Raw genomic sequence first — 19,134 nt, 5'->3', positions numbered from 1 at the left:
CATATTGATCATAATAATTCAACAGAAAATTTTAAAAAGTTGTATATAAAAAGTTCTTTTTATCTTGTAATTATTACATATTTTCTAGCCATTTTATATTTTGTGAAAATCATCTGGCTTATTATATTACCCTATTCGGAATATTTGTTTGAATGACTTGCAACTTGCAACCTATCTAGGATTTTTTATTGTACTGACTGAATAAAAATTAATTGTTTTATAAAATAGTCGGTATAGATAATAACACAAAAAATATAGCCTAATCCAAATGAAAATACATCGGTTCAGTAAACAAATAAACATTGTATACTAACTGTTCGAAAGTTGTATCAAAATTGTTTCCGAATATAAATTCCAATAACGTCATGTTATCGTGCCGTCCCCTAACGGAAATCGGCCACCATCAGAACAATCTTTGCTTTACCGTCTCCGCCACTCAGCGCAGTTCGGTAGAGCTGCACTCATACCAAACGCGGCGTCCTATTCTGCGTCGTTTACTAATGATCTTTCCTTGGAAAACAATTTAATATTTAATACAGTATAGTACTTTCAGTATACAGTCGAACTTGGTTATTACGATCACGGAAATAGCAAGACCTCGGATGTAATGAGGAAACATTCGTTAACATTTTAGTTAATTACACGATTTATAACGATCTACTTATCAGGTATACCGAGCAAAACTGTTAATGTGTCCATCGTTTTTCGCCGACAACATTGAAAAAGTATCCACGCATATGGTTGAAATTGCATGTAAAAAATTCAAACTTTGTGAAACGAGCAAATTCAGTTGGTCCCATCTTCCTAGTAAAAACCAAGTTCGACTGTAATTATTTAAAATGTTCTTATTAAAGTGTCCATTTTTCACCATATACGGAAAACATTGTTAATTTAATGATGTTTTTTTTGTCTGGATTAAGCTTAATTATATAAGTGGGGATTCCACAATGTTTTTACTATGAAATTTGGGCCTTTCGAAGATACATGTTGCTTATCACAGGTCTAATCGTTTCTGTTTCACCTGTGTATCCGTGCATTCCATACTCTATCAAAAATGTATTTTTTTTTACTAATTTCAGATTGGCCCAAGTCGTCCAAATCACCCTGGCCATAGCCATCTACATCACCCACGCTTTGGCTTGCTACGTAGCAATTGACATCACCTGGAACAATTATGTCGGCCCCAATATCTCCAAGAAACGTCTGCTCTGGGAGTATGTGGTCCGCACGTGCATCGTTATTGTAACATGTAAGTTATTTCGTTAGGTTACGCTATTTTTGTTGTAAAGGGTGTTTTTTTTTAGAGGTATAGAACTTTGAAATGGAATAAAACAAAGATGACTTTATATATTGACATGAAATTTACTTTATTCGAAAGATGCTCTTCTGGCATTATAATTTAAATATGATTTCTGGCATATGACCGCCACGGCTGGCTCGGACGTAGTCTAATCTGGAAGTCCAATTTTCGATGACTTTTCCCAACATTTGTGGCCGTATATCGGCAATAACGCGGCGAATGTTGTCCTCCAAGTGGTCAATCGTTTTGGACTTATCGGCGTAGACTAGCGACTTTACATATCCCTACAGAAAATAGTCAAGCGGCGTTAAATCGCACGATCTTGGAGGCCAATTCACGGGTCCGAAACGTGAAACTATGCGGTTACCAAACGTTTCCTTCAATAAATCAATTGTGGCACAAGCTGTGTGACATGTTGCGCCGTCTTGTTGAAACCACAGCTCCTGCACATCATGGTTGTTCAATTGATGAACGAAAAAGTCAGTAATCGTGGCTCTATAGCGGTCACCATTGACTGTAACGTTCTGGCCAGCATCGTTTTTAAAGAAGTACGGACCAATTATTCCACCAGCCCATAAAGCACACCAAACAGTCAATTTTTCTGGATGTAACGGTGTCTCAACATACACCTGAAGATTATCATCACTCCAAATACGGCAGTTTTGTTTATTGACGTATCCATTCAACCAAAAGTGAGTTTCATCGCTAAACAAAATTTGCTTATGAAAATCGGGATCAACGGCAATCTTGTTTTAAAATAAATTTTCACAATTAGGAAGCGTTGTTCAGGCGTCAGTCTATTCATGTTGAAATGCCAAACCAAACTAAACATAAATCACTTAACAGCTGACAAAATGGCCGCCAATTAAAAAAGTGCTGCCAGCTTAAAGTTCTATACCTCTAAAAAACACCCGTTACTAGAGTGTTTCATTTACGTGATAAACTTCATTCGATACCTTTTAAGAAACACGCGTAACTAACTACTGTTGAAAATAAAATATTCCTTAACATGTATTTAAATAAATTTATCCCATGTTTTCCGCAATCGAGAAATAAACCTTCTTACAGCCTCACCCATAAAATAACCCACTTCCCTTTTTTGTGCTCTCTGAGAATCAAGGGACAAATAACGAATTGTATGACAATCAGATACGATGTTTTAATCAAATTCCGAATAATCAAAGTTGTCCTTATATTTTTCTCGTTTTATAGTCTTTAATAGATTTTAAATACAGCTGATTTTTTTTTCGGATAGGTGTACCATATCATACGTATATAAATATCATGAAAGAGTGGATTATTTATCAACATTCGTCATCTCTATTTAAAAGTTTATAATTATTTTCCTTTTGACACCTTCTCAAACGAGTCTTTTCCGACTAACTTTCTTCAAGGCATTCTCGCCTTTCATTCTCTTGAAGCATTTTTCCCTGCTCTCACGTGGTATCATTTTCAATCCCGATATTCTAGAAAATTTAAATTTTTACGCACCCATCAATTACATGTGTGGTCGCAGCAGCTGTTTCCTCATGTCAGGCTCACCAGGCACCAATAGCGAGGGCAGTGCGGTTGTTCCATGCACTCCCTAGAGATGTAGATATTTTTGGCGATCCATTATATATTCTGTTTTTTAAATTCTATTTTATTGATTAATTTGTACTTTTTAAATCATTGTTGTTCTTTTTCATTTTATTTCTTTTGTATAAAACTATTTTTGCTTTCTTTTTTTCCTCCACTTGTTTTTTCTGATTTTCCGAATTGATTACCTGTAATTTTTATTCTAAATTTCATGCTGTGAACGTCCTGAATTAATAATTTGTTATGTACTCAACGTGTCTTTTTCAAATAAATAAATAAATAAATTATTTACTATTCCTATTATCGTTTTCAGTTCTGTTGGCCGTAGCTGTTCCTGCACTGGACCTCTTCATTTCCTTATTTGGAGCTCTCTGCCTGTCCGCTTTGGGGTTGGCCTTCCCAGCTCTCATTCAATCGTCAATCTACTGGTATGAGCTGAACAGGGCTGACCGTATTAAAATGACTCTGAAGAACGGATTCCTGGTCATTTTTGGCTGCGTGGGACTGGTTGTAGGCACCTACACGAGCTTGTCTGCAATCGTTCACGAGTTTTCATCATAAGCGCCATATGGCCAAGACTGACGACGATGCTGGAGCTCGAAGACTATTATTTCACTGACTCTCCAAATAGAGATGATATTTTTTAATGATAAGTTGATGTTAGTTCATGTATGTTAATATTTAGGTAGATGTAGGGGTATTGTGTACTCCTCAAAACTGCATTTTTTTAAATGTCAATCGTCCGCGCGCTTTCAACGCCATTGACAAATAAATATGGAATTATTTTCAGTCAGTAAAGAAGCTTTAGTGTTATAACTGTTTGTAATAGTGACGAAAAAAGTCTTAAATGTTCAAAGTAATAATTGTTGTTTCAATATTCTATCAAAGATTTATTATGCATGCTTATACTATGTACCTATAGATATACACAGTTCAAAACATATTTGCGGTATGAATCTAAAAATGCAGCTATTTTTAGTAGGTATAGTTTTAAAACCTCACAAAGTATAATTAACACTTCTGAATTCGTTTTTATGGTAGGTACGATTCATTTTATTTAAAAAAAATACTGACTGGAATTATCACTTGAATTTATGTCAATTATATTTGATAAAAGATATTGAAAATACATAGGAATCATGTAATATCTGTAAAGCTATTTTAATAGTATTATATTTTTCGTCATATGATGATTTATTTTTAATTTCTATTATCAATTATTGCGCCTGGCGAATAGTGGTGTATTTTTTTAAAAGAATAAATGCGTGTTTTTTTGCATAATATGTTTTAAGATAATTAGTTAGTAGCAATATTTCGATAGAATTGTTTATCACAATATGTTTTCATCTATATCATTGACAACAATTATTTAATAAATGCGACCAATCTCTTCTGTTTGCTGATTTTATGTGCGAAATCTCCTTGTTGTTTTATGTATTAGATGTTAAGTTTTAATTAGGTGAATTTGATCCTAAAAAACCGTGAAATGTTTATTTTTTATCATATAGCCAACTTCATGTAATTTCAATTTCAATTAACAATTAATTATTGTTGTGTTGATCTTTATAATGTAGGCGTACAAGTCAAATTTATACATATAAGTTTTGCTCAAATCATACATTCAGAAATGTACATACATATCTACCAATAATAACTTAATACAAACAAATTTATTAACCAATCCCAGACTAATTTCACGTTATGTATAGTTGTCATCTAGCAGCGATATATACAATAGAAGTGAATTATTAAATTTCTTTATTGTTATTTCTTTGTGAAAGGCTACTTGTAATAAATGTTGACTTATAGGGATCTACCATTTAGTTAAATAAATGAAGATACAATTGTTTTTTTTTTTTAAATTTTAATTGTTAGTTGGAAATGTCTCAATACAAAACTGGTATTGGTATATATAGGTAGATTGTTATTTATTTAACTATGCATAATATTAGCATATTATTGCAAGTTCAATGCCATGTATTGAAAGGCAGCTATGAAGGTCTTTCTCTTTAATATAATATATACTTTGCAATTAGTTTATATACCTGCTATATGGGTATGCGTCATCAGTAATAACATTTGTAATCAGAAGTAAATATTAAACACGATGTATCATTTAAAACAATTCAAAAATCTATTACTTACCAACTACTTGAAAGCTAATCACTGTTTAATAACGTAAATTTGCACATTCATTTCTAACAATGTAATCATTTTCTTTACAATTTTTTTAGAATAAAAACTTATTTCAAGAGAAAATAAAGTAAGTTATTTAAAAAAATATTTATTACCATGGAAAATTATAATATGTTAAACACATTCATACATTGACATAAATAACTATAAAGACAGACTAAGTATGTTGAGATTTTTTTCTGGCAGCCAATATTTGTACCTATATATTCAAAGATATATATACTTATATATAAACTACCTGCGTATACTCATATTTGTTTGGCTGATAGATGGGTGACTTATATCTTACAAATTTATTTCTAAATTTAACTGTTTCATTTTACGTTGTTTCAGATTACTTTTTTTTTAATTTACTGATTACTGATTTACATACCGTTTATTATCAATACTATATAAATACATGCCGAATTATTTTGTCGAGTCAAAATATTATTGTGATTCTATAGCCTGTATGTGGCAAGAAAAGCTGTTTTACTTGACGTGTATTTTTATAAATTATATCTAAATTAAAGGTACAACTAGGTTTTTTTGTTTTAGGGTCTTTGTGACAGAGTTGTTTTCAAAATATGTATGCCCTTTACACCCCTAATTTATTTAACTTCTTCAAATAGATCTCAGCTTTTCTGCACTACATATTAAGAGGCTTCGTTGAAGTATTAATTCAAAAGTATTATTGTTTCAATCATTTATTTTGTATATTTATGTTATTCGTACCTACCTACCTACTCCATTAAAGTACATACGTATTTAAATAACATTGAAAAATGGAGTAGGTATTTAATTACAAACAATACCTACTTGCTGACAATATATTTATACTGGAACTATTAAATATAAAAAAAAACATTTAATTACTTAGTGTTAAATTGAGGTGTTATATTTAATTAAAACCAACACATGAGTACCAAAACATATCATTAATAGTGTATTAAATATATCAGCTAATTTCTTAATTTTGTTAAAATTATATAATTTAAATTAAGGCGCTTTTATCAATATCATATACTTACGTAAAATGTATTGACCTGTTTTGCAAAAGTTTCAAATTATAAAGACTTGTCCACTATAAATTTTCTTGATGATTACCTACTTATTGCTAATTCATCGATGTTGTACTTGTGGGTAAACGTAGAGTAATATTTGTGGTCAAAATTGAGTTGTCTATCCGGCTGTTATAATTGTGTAGGTATATTCTAAAAATAAAATATTGCATGATAGTTAGGTATCTATTTTTTTCTAATAATATTAACAGCGTATAGCGTTATAATATATGTATGTAATCAATTAACGTTACCATCTCTAAACCAGGGTTATCCCATTTATTCAATTACATGTATTCATATTATGGAGTGATTTTCGCATACGAGGTCTGCATACATTCGTACTCTCGTACCGAAGCACAGACATGTTGGTTTCAACACCTTTCTGGAGAGTCACAAATGTTTGAGATTTTAAAAGTATTCTCAATGTTAGATTAATTATAAGATTAAATATATAAAACGTAGTCATACTACATATTGTTGTGATTGTTAGATAAATGTGTCGCACAGCTAAAAGCAAACTATATCTATGTACATTAGCTAATGATCATAATGTAACTATATCTATACTTAAAAATAAAGACATTTCGCAATATGTTTTCCACTGTAAATCATTTGACACACGTAAATTGTTTTTAGTTATATTGAAAACTTTATAATTTAAAAGTAATAATTATGCAATAATAATATAATTTGTAAGAATTACGTCAAAATAAAAATATAATAATGTTACCTTATGCAGATACCATTTACTTGCCAATGAAATTGCGCGTTTTTTTTTCGTTGACATATTAAATAAATGAAACAAAAGTCTAAAATAAATATTTTCCTACTAACATACACAATATACTTAAGTATTCACTGAAATGACATATTTATGGACATTTTTTTGTTTATTCAAAGGGTATCTATGCTTAGTTATAAAGCCTGCTGAATTGTGATATAGAATTTAATGGAAATTATGCAGGAAATTGAAAAATTTGAAAAATACAGCAAATGCGATCGTATATTTTTGTATAACAAAATATGAATATATAATATTATGTAAAATATTTACAGAAGAAGATCAACTTTTGATTGCTGATATGATTGTGCTAGTTATGCTGAGGCAGTTTTTCTGTCCTTATTTATACGAATGTCATTTTGGTAGGTTTTGAAACTAGGCGCACTGTAGGTCTGTATTTGGGATAATTTATTAACAAATGCCATACGTAGCACTGCAGATTATGTAATACATTTTCAGAAAAATGACATATTATATATCATTCATATTAATTATTGCATTATTAATTATGAAAATTTCGATTAATAACATTTACATTTTTGAGCAGTTAACATCTCTAGCCCTTCTTGGCGGCTCTAGGTAACTCATATATGTTCGTAAACCACTTTTTCGAGCCTACATTGCAAATTGGCGTAATCAAACCGATTGACAATAGAGAGAAAAGTATATGAATTTTTAATCATTCTTTTTCAATCTAGAATCATCTAATTGTTATGGATTAAATTTGTCTTCTATTGGTGACGTTTTTTGATCAATATTGGTAATCAAATCGCAATCGATATATTTCGCTATCTACTTAAAGGGTTACTTCCGACTGCATTATAAATTTTAGTAGATAAATCATATTTCTCGTTCGTCGAAATATAAAACATTTCTGCATCTGGTGGTAGCATTAAATTGTAATATGTAGCTCATTGGCTCATGTTAAAACCTCCTTAATAATGACGTGAATAATTCATTGTCGACAAGTATAATAATATTGCCGGACTTGCAGAAAATATGCTTAATTTTTGTTCTTAATTTCTTATCACTTACAAGGTTTCTATCTTTCTGAAGATAAATATAGTTTAACAAAAATTGAACGAATATGACTGTGGAGAGCGTTCACAGTAACTTGTTTGTTATTAACGCTTGTCTCTCTATTATAATTTGGTTTGATTTTTACCGCCAATTTATATTATTTGTACAAATTACCTGATACGCCCTTTAAGGACTGACCTGAGTTGGTCGATAATATGAGTACCTAGTTATGTGATTATTTTTAACATTCAAAATATCGCTTTACGCTTGACAAAAATTTAACTAAACGAATGTAGTTGATGTTTGAAACAGAAATTAATAGCTTTCGTAGAGCACTAGGAAATTTGTTGTTGTTGTTTTTAAATATAATTAGTATTTAATCATTATAATAATTGTGCCATCTGGCGTAGTATTTATGTCGATAAAAAACATTCTTTAGATGTTAGTTGCTGTATGTTTAAATAGAATACGTAGTTAGAATATATGCGTTATTTACCTAAATTAGCCATTTATTTATTGATTTGCAACCATAATTTTTTTTAATAATACTATTTGCTTGTATTTTTTTAATTGCAAAGAAAGTTTAATAATTACCATAGTACATTCAAAATTTGGTTTTAATTTCAATCACTGAAATATGTGTATCTGTTTATGCCTAGAGATTTAAAAATCTCCTTTTTAGGTGGCATTTATGATCTGAATATCTCAAGTTGATCACATCAGAAATTAATAAATGTTCAAATAAATTATTTACCCGTATTTAGACTAGTCAAATTTTTATTTTCCGATTTATATTATACTTTTAATTATAATAGTAGGTTACTAAGTGTATTTCATCTTCAATATAAATGTTATATACGTATATATGTGTACTAAATGTATGTTTGATTCATTATGAGAATAAAGTTTAAAGTAGAATATACAAGTGTTTTCACTAAACTCAAGAATCACCTTCAAGTATGTGTATTATATATTTTAGTTTAAATTAAAAAAGTATTAATTACTTATTGAACCAAAATAGTATCGTTGCAATTATCACACGTTAAAAAAACTGTGATAAAAATATAACCACGTGTATAAAGGTTTTTTTAAATATCGTATCAGAGGTATATGACCACCGCAATATATTGGTAAACCGATGTCCGTTACTGGCAAAATCATGATATAACTATCTACCTATATAATATATAAATATATTTCTTCATAATATATACAAACATTAGCGCACGCTATATCGTTGGTTGAAAGGTAAGTAAAGTCATTGCAAGATTATATCATGTTATGTACGTTCTAACTATTTTTGATTTTTTACACCTTACTTATTTGATTATTACATTTACCATTTTTTTTAAATACTCTATGATTTACCTTTAAACTAACTGAGATCATCGCAACCCTCCCTCTTCTCACAATGAAACTGTCACAATTAAAAAAAAATAATAGGCAAAATATATACTTTTTAATTTATTTATATTACATAGCATATTATGTCATTATTGTCAATTCATTTTCAAATGTCGAGTCTTAATTAGACATAAATGAAGGAGTAATCAATAAGCTGTCTAGTATATAGTTCGACATACGACTTTTAACTGTTGAAGCTTGTTGTGACCATAATTATTTTTATAATCATTTAAAGATATTTGAATGAGTTTAACAATTATTTTATTAAGTATATGTGCCATATTTCAATTGCAAAAATGATGAGAAAAATTGTATCTTTCTTTTGACCATGTCCAATCCTAATAGGATCATATAGGCCTCTACAGAGTGGAGGTTTACATTAACTGATTTTTTTTACGAGAAACGGATGTTGGCCACTTGTTCAACCTATTAGGTCTATACTCTGACTCCAAACACAAAATTAAAAACATGTGTCTTTGCCAGACCCAAGATTTGAAACTGGGACCCACGCCATTATAGGCCGATGCTTAAGTCGTTCGTAACTTGCGACACTTTTGACTGCAGGGGTACAATATATTGAAGGACATTATAATATTACCTATTTGCTTATTTATTACACTCAACAACAAAAAATGACATCATCAATAGCTATATTATATTATGTAAGTATATTCAAAATTTTATACTCCACAATATTTGTTTTTGCGCGATTAAAATAATAAAATGTTGCTGCAAACTGTCCAATATTTTAGTTTCGCATATTATGACGTTTTTCTTTTCCACACATTACAGAGTAAAATAGGAGAAGAATAATTCGATGTTGAAAACCTAAAAAGGTAGGTATATGGGATCATTTACATTTATAACAAAATTTAAAAAAAAATCTCATAAGTAATTAATTAAAAAAAAAAAAAAACATCCTGTCCTTTCCGCCTATTTGGGTTACCAACATCGAATTATAAACAATTCCTACCCAGGACAAGTAACCTATTGACGAATTAAAAACTCCAGGATATTTTGTGGTGCCTTGAAAGTGTGAAGGAAAATGTGAAGTAACTACTGAAAAGATTTTTAAGTATATTAGCTACAACTTACAGCTTCTGCGATTGTATTTAACTTAATACACATAAAATGATATCATTTACCAAGTTATATATTTATTCTGGTATGGTAAATTTATATTAGGTAATTTAAAAAAGCAATTGGTTTGCTTATATTCCAAGCGAGCGAAATCACAGCATTTTTGCATTGACAGGGACAGCTTGGCAGTTTTCTCGCCTTGTCAATATTTGAATAATAATCTTTAAAAAATCGAATTGAACATAAATAATTACAAGATAAAAAGAACTTTTTATATACAAAGTTTTTAATTTTATGTTGAATTATTATGCTCAATATGCCCAAACTTGTACTTTATATAAAGTAAATAAAAAACAAACAAACAAATATAGAATACTGAAATGTCATTTTGACATTTCATTTTGATTTCCATAGTAATGCACGTATATATTAATAATCTAGAACCACCCCTTTAGCAACCAATAATAGACTTTTACTTTTTACGGATTTTTCTGAAATAACTTTCCATACAAAATAGAATTAACTGAAAATGAATTCAATTCTGCTTAAAGATGGCTAAAAGTATTAAAATAATGCATTGATTAATGATATATTCTAAAAGTTTCAAATGTCTAGCTAGTCGGGAAGTTAGTTAAAAATCGATTGAAAGATTTTTACTGGACAAACAACCACCGGACAAACAAGAATACGAGGTAATAAAAACGTTATAAAAAGTGACATACATTATTGTGAAGTATAATTATCGCAAAGACTCCTTCCCCGTGGAGTACAAAAACCAGTTGCCATAGACCAAAAATTAAGAAAATATTAAAGATGAAAAAATGAAGAGAGTGACTTAATGACAGTCACTGGTCTGCCCATAAAATCCATGAAATGCAAAGCTTCCGGAACAGTGTTGCCGACTGTCGTTGACAAAAACATGCCAGACAGGATACGAAAAGAAGCTATTTGGCAGGAAAAACGCTAAATTTTGTGAAAATAAAATTTCAATACATTTTTTTTCCTATCGGAAAAATTCGGTACACTGGTAAAAATCACAGCACATTTTCGCAGAAACTCATTTAAAAATTGATAAAAAATAATTTATTATTCTAATCTACAGAGTGGAGTCCCCGATAATCGTTAATACGATGCCACATACCTAAGCATACATTACATAATTATAATATATGATTTTTCCGACCATGTCCGATCCTAATAACCTAATAAGATCATTATGGGCCTCCACAGAGTGGAGACAGATTTTGTTTGTACGAGAAATGGATGTCAGCCACTTGCTCAACCTATTAGGTCCATACTTTGTCAGATCCAGGATTTGAACCTGGGACCCACGACACTACAGACCGACGTTTAAGTCATTCGGCCATCGTGGGGTTGTCAATATATGATAGGTACCATTGTATTACTATAACTCCAAGAATGCTCCCACTTTTTCATTTTTTATTGTACATTGGTTATAGTACCGACCTGGACACGGTGGCCGCGCGGCATAAGCGTTTGACTATAAAGCCGTGGGTCCCAGGTTCGAATCCTGGGTCTGGCAAGTACACATATTGTTTTTCAATTTATGTGTCAGGGTATGGTCCTAATAGGTTGAGCAAGTGGCTGACATCCATTTCTCGTAAAAAACAAAAATCTGTCAATACAAACCTCCAAGGCCCATATGATCCTATCAGGATCGGACATGGTCGAAAAAAAAATAGTACCGACCTACCTTCATTAAATGTCAAAGTACATAAACTAAATATCCAGCTTATTTTCAGTATATTTAAAGCTGTTGAAGGCAACAAAAAACGCTAATAAAAACGGCATAAGCTAGATGCATTTTTGCAAGCTAGATGTCTATCGACCAATGCTAGATCTGGCAAGAAAATCGCAAAGTTGGCAACGCTGCTCCGGGATTTCCTCAAATATTATCAATATTTAATGTGTGTTTCATTTAAGTGACACAAATAATACACGACATTATGATCCAGTCCTGTTTAAGTTTATCCCATATTTATTAGTAGAATTATTGTACCTTCTTACAGCCACATCCCCACTTTATTTTGTGTTCCCTAACAAAAACTAACTGGTTACTTTTATTTTGTTCTGTGGTATTTATTCCCTTTAATTTTATGGTGCATATGGATCGCAAAAACAATGCGAATGTGGACTCTAATTTATTAAAGTAAAATCACGTACAGATTTTAATTGACATTTTATTTTTGAATTCACATAATATTTATATTTTAATTCGATTGAACTGCGCAAGGCAATCGATTATATATGTAAGCTTGACGGACATACTTCTTATTAACTTAAGGTACAAAGTTCACAGAAGGTGGAGGGGGACTGCGCGGGCGCCATATTTAGAGCGCTGTGATAACTCAAGCAAAATATAATGTAATTCTGTAACACTTCAAGCATACTAATATTTAATGATACGTGGTTGTGCGAAGCAATTTTTGATTATATTGATATTCGACAAGTCCATGTTATTGTGCATAATAACATAAAAGTGAGTGTATTAAAAATACAAAAAAATCGCTAAAAATACCCTTCATTTTAACCTAAAGCATTTGGAATATGCAACTGTAGATCGTCGCACTGTCTTTAACCTTAGCGATAGTTAGGGGGGCCGCCAAAGATCCTAGTCTGGGGATCTTTTCTGTGAAACTGTCATGAAGTCGTATTTGTGGTCATTAATTAAATTATGATAAATAAAGTAACAAGTTAAGAATTTTGAGTTTTTTCTGAGCTTTTTTAAAAATGGTCAATCTAAACTATGTAAATAATAAGAGCATGGCCCCCACAAGGGAGGGGCTGACAGGGCTCTGGCCTAGGGGCCCGGGCTCAGAGGGGGCCCGGCGTGGCGGATCGACCTCATAATTGAGATAAACACACATCTTAAATTTGCTCTAATTGTAAAAAAGTCGTCTGCGGCGCTATTTTACTTCAGGGTTATTACCATTTTAAAATAGGTATATGATTGTACTATGCAATTTTTGGTTCTTGTGTGTTCTCTATAATTCGTCTCCATGTGTTAAAAATCGCTAAAAATACACTGAACTTTTATTGACCTTTAACACCATTTAGAAAACGCCTGTGTAGAGCGTCAGAGTGCCATTAACCTTAGTGGTAGGTAGGGAGACCCGCTAAAGATCATGGCGTGTGGGCCCGCTTCAGGATGTGGGGGCCATGAATAATAGCATTTGGTGGTTAATTGTAGTCAATTTACCTGTAAAGTTTCTTTTTTCAGTTTTTTAATTAAATCCTCTAATAAAATTTTCAGTTTGTCATAAATAAATCGGGATATGTCGGATACAAAATGTGAAAAACAAAACTTGTATAAGTAACTTTGTACATATTATATGCACGAACGGGGAAATATAAAGCAATGGACACCTATTTTCATTCTAGACTGAAATTAAATTTCATCGTGATACTAGTCAAGATAAATGGTGTTACTTAGGGAGCAAAAAATTAATGGACACTAGCTTACTCTACCGGGTGTCGTAGCAGTTTTGAAGCAGGACACGCTTAAGTTGAGACTATTAGACTAAAATACACAATGCATGTTAATTTTACGTGACAAATTGTAATGCATACTATAAGACATACCTACGCAACTATTGAAAATATCACATTCTTTACCACGTGTTTAGTGCATCTCATATTTTTCACATTGGAGATACGTACCCTGTTATACCACACCTAGTAGGGTACCTTAAGTCAGTTCTCATTAATTTTGTGTTTCCGGGAGTTGCTTTTTTATAACTTCTGGAGAGATATCCTGCGTAAATTTATTATCGATTATGGTAAATAATTAATTGACCAAAAACTGCAGAAATATAATTAAAATAAAAATTTACGTAACCTATTCAATATTGGAGTAAAGAAAAAAAAAATGTCTTGCACAAACACAAAAAAAAATTTGGTGTCAAATTATAGTTCAATAATAGCATAGTTTTTAAACAATTTGAACAATGTGTCCAGTACCAATCATTACCATCATAACCCGGGGCTGATCCACTGTTGCTGCTAATTCCATCCATCAAACGAATTTGATGAGTTTGCCGGCACGGCGTGTTTTTGTATGGACGTTTATTGCCCTTAGGCATAAAGCCCACCAAAGCGGCGCTCTCTGCGAAGTAAGCCCCTCCCACACGCGCATTACCCTTCACCTATGTAATAAGGGGCTCAAGAAGCACAAAATAATTATTATTATCAGCGTCTCTCATAACAAAGCAATAAAAATATTATAAAATTTTTCGGGGCTTGTAATTAATATTCACGATGACATCATTCTACCAGCAAAATATTGGACACGCAATAACTAAACAAAGAGTTCACTGTTATTAAATAATGCCTTTTCGCCCGTCTATCGACGACGCTTCCGAAGCGTGATTTTGCTTGCCGTGTCCAATGAATGGACTACGTTGTATTTTCGTTAATTTGTATCGCTGAGAAGCCAAAAAACGATTAATCATGGAGTAGGCGGGCACAATGCGTCGGCAAATCCAGTGTGCGCTCTCGTATTTGATTACGTTGTATTTTCGATGATTCACATTGAATATGCGCGAGCGCCCCGCAAACCCGATTCTATGTGCACGACGCCTTAGGATAACAATGCATGACTGCATTTGTTTAACCAGTTATCATTTCATCAGCTTGGCGACCTCTATCATATCGCGTACTCTTATTTATCTTTCTACCGCTTTATTCATCGGTTTCTTTTGTAGTCTCTGTGTTCTGTGTCTAACATGCACCTTTCCATGCCAATGCTTATGTGTAATAACTATCTCACAGAGGGGTGTCCGATATGACTGATACCGTGAACTATAAAGACACTAATTATCTTGCTCTACTCCAATACTTAACGGCTTCGGCCACATAGGCAGATGCTTCGCTGGTGCTGAGCTAGGTGCTATGCTTGTCTACTAAAAACACTACTGCCACATTGCACGCTACTGCTCAGCTACAAATTCATTTGAGATTTGTAAGCGCTCAAGTCAACAATGATATGCCATTCTCAAAACTAACCAGAAAGCTACTTCCCACAGAGATTTTAAGTTTAAAATTTCGAAAATCTCAAATTCGAACTTGCTGGGTGCATAATGTTAATTCATCCCATGCGTCATTATTCATAACCTCAAAATATACGGTGTTTGACGTTTATCATAGTGAAGAAACATTCGCCATCTTGAAAAATCCATAGATAATGGCATAATCACTATTAAATTATTAAACTGGCGCTAGACGCCGTTCAGGTCCATGGCCGAGGCCGACGATCTCTCTTCCCAGTTGACTATCCCCAGCCTTTCCGCATCCCTTTGAATGTTGTTCGCCCATCTCCGTCGAGGGCGGCCAAGAGGTCGAGTGCCAGCTGGTGTTTGTTCGCCGGGAGACTGACTTGGTGACTCATAATCACGTAGCGAGGCGCGAAGCGTGTAATGTGGCCATTGCGATAGTATAGTGTGTGTCCGTTCGCTAGGATATGTCACCTAGCACGTAGCCACCAATCAAGGCACCTGCCTATGTGGCTTCAGCCTAATAGATCGCCGGAGAAGTGAGTGATTATATTATTTAGAGTTATCACCTATTTGAATTTTATTTTAATTTTCTAAATTGAACTGTCCCACATATTTTAGTTGTGTACGATCGTACGATCAGAATATTATGTTATTTTTATTAAAATAATAATCTTGACTTACTGTTAAATTACATCAATGAATAAATCTCTAACAAAAATATTATTTGTTAATAAGTTAATGACATCCTCTTTTGAAGTGTGGTCGGTACCTATTTTTGTATTACCATATATATACCACAAATATTTTTTCAAGTCCCAATCGAATAGGTTATAATAATTGTATATTATATTATAATTAACTGGAGGATATCAATTTAATGTAACTGTGATAGATATAATATATTATTATGTCTACTTTGTAATCCACAAGAAAATCAAATCAATATATTTTATAAGTATATAACAATAAACCGCATGTGTGTAAGTGTATATTTTAGATGACATTGTATCTAAAATATTGTGCGTATGTACGATAGTATTTTAATTAGATAATAAGTTTTGTTAAGTAAAGTAAAGTTGTACGTGTATTTATTATAAATGAAAATAAATGTTTATCATATTTTGAGTGTTCACAAATTAAACAGACGTTTTTTTTAGAAACTCGTTTCTGCGTTTTTATTTTATTCATGTAATATATTTTTTGTTACTAAATAAATACCTTCCAATATACACATTTTTTGCATATCCTATTTATAAAATTACCATAGTGCTAAAACATATTTTTAATATTCTTCGGTCCCGACCTACGAATAAAAAAGAAGGAATCAGCTTATATGTACATAATTACAAGAGAAAAAGAACTTTTTATACACAACGTTTATAAATTTTCTGTTGAATTATGCTCAATATGCTCAAATTTGTACTTGATATGAAATAAACAAAAAAAAACAAACAAACAAACAAATATAGAATACTGAAATGTCATTTTGATTTCCATATTAACGCACGTATATATTAATAATTTAGTTGCTAGGACCACCCCATTAGCAACCAATAATAGTCTTTACTTTTTACGGATTTTTCTGAATTAACTTTCCATACAAAACAGAATTAACTGAAAATGAATTCAATTCTGCTTAAAGATGGCTAAAAGTATTAAAACAATGCATTGGCATCGTGTTCTGATATATTCTAAAAGTTACGAATGTCTTACTAGTCGGGAAGTAAGTTAAAAATCGATTGCAAGATTTATACTCATAAAATAGACAAAACTACAAACACATACGAAGTTAATAAGCACACGTGTTACAGATCACGTGATATTCTTTTACGGAAAATCGTCGCTTTCCAAAATGGCGAATTTGGTTGCCCGTTTTTATACTGCGATGAAACAATATGTTCCTTCCTTTCTTTTTTTATTCGTTGGTTTCGACTGACATTGGTCTATTGAAGACGTAAAAAATTATATCGATGTTTTATTTTCTGTCTACACAATTCTTTCTTTCGACTATGTCCGATCCTAACAGGATCATATTATGGGCCTCCACTGAGTGGAGGTTTGTATTGACAATTTTTGTTTTTTTACGGGAAATGGATGTCAGCCACTTGCTCAACCTATTAGGTTCATACCCTGACACACACAAATTGAAAAACAATATGTGTACTTGCCAGACCCAGGATTCGAACCTGGGACCCACGGCGTTATAGTTCAATGCTTAAGCCGCGCGGCCACCATGGGCGTTACAGCATGATAATATCAAGGGTATACTGACAGAAAGCATTAACTCATTAAAACAAGTTCTGAGATAATCGCAAAAAGGACTTTAATTTTTTTTTCAAAGCGTTCTCCCACGTAGATTTTTTTATAATTTAAAAACATTTTTTCTACATTATAAAGACTAACCTTTATGGCAAACACAATATACAACATGTTACAAGTCCTGTATTTTGTATACGCAGAACGCATTAGGTCATTATCATGCTTTCTATCAGAATAAAAAAATAACAATATGATTTAATAATATTTCTATTTTCTCACCATTATATCCTATGCCTTTGTGCGTTTTGCCAGGACGTAGAGCGTAAAATTGTATACATTTTGGCATTTAAAACAGAAAAACAGCAAAAACTGAAATAATGCGTTCTGTCAGTATACCCTCGATATTTTCGCCGTGTCCGGAAACTTGTACGTATGCAGTTCACCGCATCACAATTCACCGTGAAATGTTGTATCTGAAATATAAGGCCGTATATTAAAGACCGTCCAACCTCTTTGGACCGTATAGTACTGACGTACAATTTATGTCTAAATAAAACACGGTTACTTACACTTTACAGGAAGCCAGCAGCAAACAAGTTTAGAAAATAGCCAATATACTGGATTATTTGTTAGGTTAGGTTTTCATTCTTGAATTCATGATTTTTTTCCAAAATCAGCCATCAAAATTGAATTAATGTTCATATTGAATCGAATAAAATTGATCATCTCTTTCCAATAAGAAAGTTCACGGCGAAATGTGCCACGGTGAAAGGTTTTACGTACAATTAACATGTAGCCGATGTACTGGGCTCAAATCTCAGTCGAATTTACATTGTCGTGTCAAATAATAATTTGGACTTTCTCTTCTTCATATGGGTAGGTAATAACACAACATTGTGAGGTTTCAACATTTTGAAAATAGACGATATACTGGATTGTTTGTTAGGTTAGGTTAGGTTTTCATTTAATTAATAGTTACTTTAATTCTTACTTATATTTTTACATTATAACTTTGTCGGCCTTATAGGTCACAATTTTCCCAGCATCTTTGACGGGCCCACCTACCTATCATTACGGTTAAAGGAAGCGTGACGATACAGTGAAACGTGTTTCAGGTAAAATAATTACAAGAAGAACATTTTATATACAACGTTTTTAAATTTTCTGTTGAATCATATAAACTTGACTTGACTAGCTAAACGATCAAAAAAAATTGTACTCGATAAAAACAATACTGAAATGTCATTTTGACATGTCATATTGATTTTCATAGTAACGCACGTATATATTAATAGTTTAGTTGCTAGGACCCCAGACCCCTAGAAACCAATAATAGTGTTTTGCTTTTAACGGATTTCTTCCGAAATAACTTTTCATAAAAAACATAATTAACTGAAAATGAATTCAATTCTACTTAAAGATGGCTAAAAGTATTAAAAAAATGCATTGACATCATGT

The 19,134-nt window shown here is 32.0% G+C and overlaps 1 protein-coding gene across 1 annotated transcript in view; it reads left to right on the top strand.

The window, feature by feature from the left end:
* The window catches only part of LOC147079441 (proton-coupled amino acid transporter-like protein acs), a 160,721-nt gene extending 155,314 nt beyond the window's left edge, over positions 1-5,407 (top strand). Inside the window, exons 7-8 of the mRNA XM_085941074.1 lie at positions 1,080-1,249; positions 3,192-5,407. Coding sequence (XP_085797200.1) covers positions 1,080-1,249; positions 3,192-3,439 — 418 coding nt within the window. The 3' untranslated portion in view covers positions 3,440-5,407. The remainder of the gene's footprint in view (positions 1-1,079; positions 1,250-3,191) is intronic.
* Positions 5,408-19,134: the final 13,727 nt, after the last annotated feature.

The sequence above is a fragment of the Rhyacophila brunnea genome, unplaced genomic scaffold, assembly GCF_057557595.1.
Source record: "Rhyacophila brunnea isolate RB1 unplaced genomic scaffold, BYU_Rbru_1.0 scaffold_1, whole genome shotgun sequence".
In the NCBI taxonomy this organism is placed as follows: domain Eukaryota; kingdom Metazoa; phylum Arthropoda; class Insecta; order Trichoptera; family Rhyacophilidae; genus Rhyacophila; species Rhyacophila brunnea.
The sequence above is the reverse complement of the archived record's forward strand: the minus strand, read 5'-3'. Positions and strand labels throughout refer to the sequence as shown.